At 41.0% G+C, this 6,811-nt stretch overlaps 1 protein-coding gene across 2 annotated transcripts; it reads right to left on the bottom strand.

Annotated features, from left to right (window-relative positions):
• Positions 1-582: 582 nt before the first annotated feature.
• LOC128147606 (14 kDa phosphohistidine phosphatase-like) lies at positions 583-6,507 on the bottom strand. Of its 2 annotated transcripts, XR_008237057.1 has the most exons (5): positions 6,306-6,507; positions 5,693-5,817; positions 3,125-3,254; positions 1,168-1,336; positions 583-690 (listed from the first exon to the last, which is right to left on the bottom strand). XR_008237057.1 is itself a non-coding variant. In XM_052800326.1 (3 exons), the coding sequence occupies exons 1-3, from the start codon at positions 6,433-6,435 to the stop codon at positions 3,162-3,164; spliced, it is 348 nt and encodes a 115-aa protein (XP_052656286.1). In that variant the 5' UTR covers positions 6,436-6,507; the 3' UTR covers positions 3,062-3,161. The 2 variants fall into 2 exon arrangements, 1 of the variants encoding a protein (XP_052656286.1); XM_052800326.1 differs by lacking the exons at positions 583-690; positions 1,168-1,336 and having other exon boundaries at positions 3,062-3,254.
• Positions 6,508-6,811: the final 304 nt, after the last annotated feature.

Consider the following 6,811-nt stretch of genomic DNA (forward strand, 5'->3'; position numbering starts at 1 on the left):
TCTAAGTAGACTATTTTAAAGGGATGATTTGGAAACTACTGAAGTTGCTTTTGTATAGGGGGGGAGAGAGAGAGAGGGAGGGAGGGAAAAGCAGTCAGTTGTGCCAAGGCTGTGATTGCACTTCAGATTTTTTCTGCATCAACTCTGAAACTTACTGATGATAGACAACTGCTAACTACAGATTGAAGAACAAAAGGAAGTTTTAGCTTCAGCAGATCAACAAAGTACTGTTAACAGTTCTTTTTTGTCAAAACTGGGAAGTTGGAAACAAAGTGACTACCTCTTGCCATATTTCAAACCTCAGTCATAAGAGAAATCATGGCTTGCACGTAGTGACCAAATAGCTTGTTCTACAACTGCTAGGTCTAGTACCATTTTGGAGAACGGTACCTGAAGTAATAAGAAGCGTTGACCACTATGACAATGTTGTTCTTAACCATATTCAATCTCACGTACTTTTTGACAAATAAAGAAAGCACTTACAATCTTCTACCATAATGCTTCCTCTTGAAAGTATTCCACAATCAAACTTGCTGTCTTGGGTTTAATATACTACTCCTTTGCTCACCATCCTCATTTTATTCTTGGATTGCTCAAAGATAGCTCTGTTTTCATGCAAATACAGAATCGGATTTTGTAGGACTTTCAAGTGAAGACTGCTAGAGCCACAATCTCATAGTAACTGCACACCTGCAAAACAGGAAACCCCACACAGTATAATTAAGTTCCCATTTCAGAATTACAGATGAGAATTAATAAAGGATGTTTTTCTTGGGTGAAATTGGCAAAACTAGCATTGGGACTTCCATAATTCCAGACAAGTTATATTCTGTGCTTAGAATTCAGCAGATACCTGCTGAGAGGAAGCAGAATTCAACACTTAGTTTTGTAGGCTGGCTGTTCTGTTGGTGTTTCAACATGAAATATCACTAGTTTCCCTAATCTACATTAAGGCTTTCTCTACTTGCCAAATCATCACCACCCTAGTGACTAGTTTCCTGCTTCTCCTCATGTTCTGGAATAAAAATCTTTCACTCACTTGTAATACTTGTACATATTACTTAATAGCTAGGGAAATCAGCATTTTCCAAAATGACACTGCACTAGAAAATAACATAATTGGGAGGACCCTCAAAGTATTTTTTTGATGACACAATAAATGCTTACCATCAGGCCCAATTTCTTGTCTGAAGAAACAAAGATAGAAGTCAGCTGGTAACTCTATCAGCTCATTCCAAATCATCACCCCCTTTTCTCCCCTCGCCCCATCCCCTTGCTTTCTTAAACAGTCATCGCAATAAGAAATCCGGTCTAAATTATGTCTTTCCCGTAAGTACTGTGGAGGGAAACATTAAAATCAGTCATAAAACATCTCAGGAAATTAAATGAAAAAGCTTGTTTGTTTTAGCAGGAGCTATCCTTAACTGTTGACTTCCCTTTGAAAGCTATTTGCTAGTTTTGGGAAATGAGGCGATTAAAAAAAAAAAAAAAATCATTTTTGTATACTGGCACCAATTAAACAACATCCGTTACAGTTATTTTACTAAAGCTTAGGGGAAAAAACCCATGAGGAAAATCAAAGTGGGAAGCACCCAATTTGCAAATTATTGACCTGTATGCTATTCTTGGTTACTAGGTATGCAGGCACTTAATCACATTCTGAAATCAAAATCTTGCTAAGAAAAAAAAAAAATAAAAAAAAAAATCAAACATGCAATCAATGTTATCATGGCATTTGAAGTGGTGCGGCCAGATGACTATTGTACAAGAGCATACAGAGAAGCACAAACAGCAGATGCAAAAGCTCATAGAGGCACTGGAGGGGAAAGTGCAGGCTGCACATGGGTGCAAGCAGGTGCCAACCAAGAGACTGGCAGCACCAGGTTCAAGAGATCCTGCTCCCAGGTGATTACTGGGATGGAGATACCTGGAACTCTTCTAATAAGGAATGGACTGAAAGATCTGAAGATGAGAAGAGGAAATCCTTCTCCACCCAGCCAATCAAAACAAAGATACAGAAGAGTGACATAAGATGGATAGTTACTGCCTTATTACACTAACAGCAGGATTTTTTTGTGACAGAAACTGGACTAAAGCCTCTCAAATTTCATACTGTTTGTACTTTAAGAGTCACATGCACACTGAAAAGAAAAAGCCACCATATACCACCAGATACTGGTAGATAAGTGCAGTAGGAGCCACAGCACAGTGAAGAACCAGGATTTATATACAAATAGCTCTTGAATACTGCAAGTCAACAATGTAAGCATAAGAACAAAAGCTACTGCCTTGAAATCCACAACAGCATTCAAGGGAAGACTGGCAGGAAACAAGAGTGAAAATTGTAGCAAGTAACTTCACAACAAATGAAGGGCAACATCCTGCCACAACAGGAGGAAGCAGGTGCTGTAAGTTAATTCAACCACTGCCTAGGTGTCCTGGGTCTGGCTGCGAGGTAGCTAACCATAAGATAATTATTGCTAAAGGAAAAAGCATCACTATACTTATGGGGAATAAAAGAAGTACAGGGGAATCAGATTGAAACAAGTATTGTCAGAATTTGACATTGCCATTGATCTGCTATAGGGAAGGATCTTACAGGGACACAAAAGATCTTGATCATTACTTGTGTGGAACACAAATACTGAATTTTCAAAACCATGGAGTAAATTGAAGACTTAAATCATTGGTGAAGAACTCTAACAGTCAACCCTCCCCTCGCCCCTGATTCTTGTAAATGTGGATAAGAAAGCTGAAAAGCCTAAAGAGCAATAGAAAATAAAGAAAACAGAAAACACTGCTGTCGAAAGACCAGGGAACAGGTTTGGTCCTGTGGTGTTTAGGTTGATGGCAAAATCCTGATGTAGCCTACAATATATCAGTGAGTCAGGACTGGATGAAAACAAACTGGAGGTAAGATCATGTGGGAGTGTTTAATTAGATGGCACATCAAAAGGAGAGGAAAAAGGCTTAGAACTGCAGATTCTGCACAAAAAAAATAAGATACATCTGGGGATTACTACCCGTATTATAAATTACAGCAGAGTCCAGTTACTCCAGATTTATGGTAACATCCATAGAAGACATTCAATTTTATTTATCAGAGTACAGCTCACAGAGTTACCAGTTTTGAAATGCTTGTTGTGTTCATAGGTAGCCATTTATTTCTTGTCATCTGACCATGTAATTTCATAATCTGTATACACTTTTTTCAGTAACTCTACAGTCACCGAATGATCTGCTTTTCCATAGCCCTGCAAGAAAGAACAAGTGCTTATTAGAGAAATATGTACAGAAAGGAAGTCCACAGAACCATTCAGTTCTTGACAACACAAATTACCCACTTAAGATTTGATAATTTACATACAAACCAAATACAGGTTCTAAAAGAGTTATTCTTGCAGTACCATATTTTATTTTTCTATTGTCCTCTCCAATTTCCCCAACCCAAGCTGTAGAAAAATGAGATGGGGTTAAGCAATCTCAAGTAATAGAGGGTGCATTTTTCACATGATTTCTCCAGCAGGAAGCTTGTTTTAAAATGTTCCCAATCCCTCAGCCACCATATTTATTGAATGTTCTTTTAAGCCACAGCAATTGCACTGACCCACTTTAACATATGAGCATAAAAACACCTGATTTGGCTCAGTGGAAGAAAAGGGAGTAAGTCACCACATGTGTGAACATTTGAGTACTATTCTAGACACTAAAGAAATCACAGTCTTCATGTTTTATTTATTTGCAATCTTGCCTTAGCTGGTAATGGCATAATTTTAAATATCTGTCCTCTTCAGCCACTGCAACTCCAAGCTAAGGCAAGGTCAGATAACCCATGTGATTTTTAACCCTCATTTAAATCACTGATCACAGTGTTAGAAATTTAAGACAGTTGTGGTAGAAGGTACCTTTCCATTATTGTCTTATATGACTGGAGTTATTATCTTGATTTATTTCAGAACTACAAGTAAGTTTTTCCCTGTCAAAAAGCCTTTACTGCACAACAGTTTGATAAAAACCTGTGATTTACAGGTTACTTTCTTTTTCCAGTAATATTTCACATGAAACTTAACTTGGAAGACTGAAAAAAGAGCTCAAGATTGCATTATCAAACAAAACATGTACCTTTATTCATCACTGACTCTGCCCCAAAAGTAACAGCTTAAGTAAACCAGCATTTAAACTGCACAGGTTAAAATTATTGATGCATTATAAAATGCAAACTTTTAAAAAATACCAGATAATATAGTTATGTCAGAAATACTGCAGGTTTATACTGTCAGTTGTAAAGCAACACACCTACAGATCACTCTTGCCTTGGTAGTCACTTTGAAGACCCCATCCAGCTTTGCAAATAATAGCACAGCATCTACTTCAAAAAAAGCCAATGGCTATTTCTCTGGTTTTCATAAAACACCAAGATAGTTCTGGTTTAGTCTGACAACAAATCTCCAGGTAAAGAGAAGCATTAAACCCATGTAATTAATATACTAACTTCTGCTACTGAGGTCTTCTGAACCTCTCTATCTGACAGGAGCCCTCATGGTAATAAAACTCTGCTTTTACATGGTGCTCATCTGTAAGCTTCAAGGTACCAAAAGCAGAGAAACAAGGTATTTTCCATAGACATTGTATTACAAAGCAAGAGTTGACCACTGCCTCTAACACTAAATTAGCAGCTGAATTTATTTACAAGTGTCAAGCCTCATCTAAAAATGCAGCTATGAGGACCTACAATCACAAGAATTTAGTAGAATAAGCATTATACACTGCCTTTCCACCCCATACAAATCCTAAAGAGTTCTTTTTTTTTTTTTTTCTTATGATTCCAGGTGGCAAGAGTCATCTTGGAACAAAAGTAACACTAACATTTAAAAACACTTAACACATTCAAGGCCCAACCTTCACTGCCTGTCTAAGGTAAGCAGATTTGAAGTAACAATCACTTTCTATAAAAAATTAAATTAATAGAACTATTTTCTTCTTGTCTACATTAGAAGCCTAGTATCTTTACTCACAGTAGTACTACAGAAGTAGCTACGCTTCCTCACAGAGCAACACCAGACACAGACTATAGCATGTTCCCTAAATTCAAGAAATCATTACCACTTATTGAGTCTTTCATAAAGAATCTGAACCTACACAGAACAGTGACAGGTAACAAAAATTCTCTAGTTTCCATATTCTTGGAAGTTACTTTTCTTCCCACAAAATGCATTTATGTGAAACTACATGTTCACCTACTAAAAATTCACCACACCTAAACTGGGTCTACTCTTCTCACCCAACACATACACTGAACAACATTCACAATTTAGCTGGTCACTGCCAACCAACATTTTTATTGGCAAATAAAGATCACACAATAGCTGGATCAAGACCCTGTGGCTACAAATGGGCTATTCCTGCTCTAGCAGTAAGATTAAAAGATTCTGAGTCAAGAGATGCTAACTTCCATTTTTAGTCAGGATTGTAACTTAATGTTGGTATTACTCAGCATTAAGTTATCTATTATTTTTGCTTTGGTGTCCTGCCCTTAAAACTAGTGTTTTTCTAATCTATCTCACAAATGAGCCCGGCAAGTTTTCCAGTTAATGTTTACACTGTGATTCAAATTGCCATAAGCCACCATACTATAAAAATCCCAGAACATCAGTGACAAAAGGATTTGAAGAAACACAAGAGATGCACTTACTGTAGAAAGCCCAAATACCCTAATTTTCTTGTCTTTGCTATTATGATCAATTTTCCCTCCTCCAAGGCACTTGCACTCATATCCCAGCTTTTCCATCTCAGGATTTACTTTTTCAAATATATGATCTGCACAAGGAGAACGGTTAGAGCCATTAGAATACGCACTAGGCACCAAATACTCTAGAACTCTTCTTTTTGGCTACTTTCCGCTCATTTTCCTCCAGTTCCTTTCTTTCATCTGCAAAGGAGGGAGGTTTCTCTTGACAGACGTAGAAATTATGCAGCTTTAATTAAGGTTCTCTATTTCAGTTTTTTTACTTAAGTTAACACATCACATTCTCCTAAATGAGGTTTATCAGGTTTGGAAATGACATCTGACAGAAATATTGACCCACTTTTCATATTCGCATGAGGCACCTATTGGGGGGGGGGGAAGGTGGTGGGAGGGGGCTTCTGAGCTATGCCCACTGACACCAGGGTCTCCCCCATCCGCCTCAGATTCGCTTGGGAACTGGCGGCCACGGCCCACACCTCAGGGACGCTGCCGGGGGGGGGGTGGGGGGTGGGCCCGCTAACGGTCGCTTCCCCAGCCCCCGCCCCGGCCCGTCACCCACTGTGGAACTCGGCCGCCTTGGTGCCGCGGACGATGTCCCGCCGCTCCTCGCCGCCCGGGCGCTGCAGGCGCACCAAGATGTACTTGAACGTGCCCTCCGGGTCGATCTCAACGTCCCGCACCGCCGCCATGGCGGTACCGCCAACCTGTGAGGTAACCGGGACGCGCCGCCGCCACCCCCCGCCGTCCTCCGGGGTTGGCGGGAAGGCGGTGCTCGCGCCCGGGGGCGGGGCAGCCGCTGCCGCCCGGCGGGTTCGTCGTGAGGCGAGCGGGTTCCCGGCCCGGGCAGGCGGAGGCTGTGGGTCGGCTTCTCCTCACAGGCTGCGAGAGGGGAGGGCGGACGGTGATAGGCGTGCGGTTACTCCTTCGAGTTGCCGGTCGAGGCCTTAGGGGCGCCCTCGTCCCTGCGCCCCTTCCATAGCTGCCGTGCCTTCTCTCCCCCGGCTCCCAGAGCGGGGGCCTTGCGGTGGGCAGCCGCCGTCACGGGTCCGTTGCAGGGCAAGGCGT

Source organism: Harpia harpyja, chromosome 11 (genome assembly GCF_026419915.1).
Source record: "Harpia harpyja isolate bHarHar1 chromosome 11, bHarHar1 primary haplotype, whole genome shotgun sequence".
Lineage (NCBI taxonomy): Eukaryota > Metazoa > Chordata > Aves > Accipitriformes > Accipitridae > Harpia > Harpia harpyja.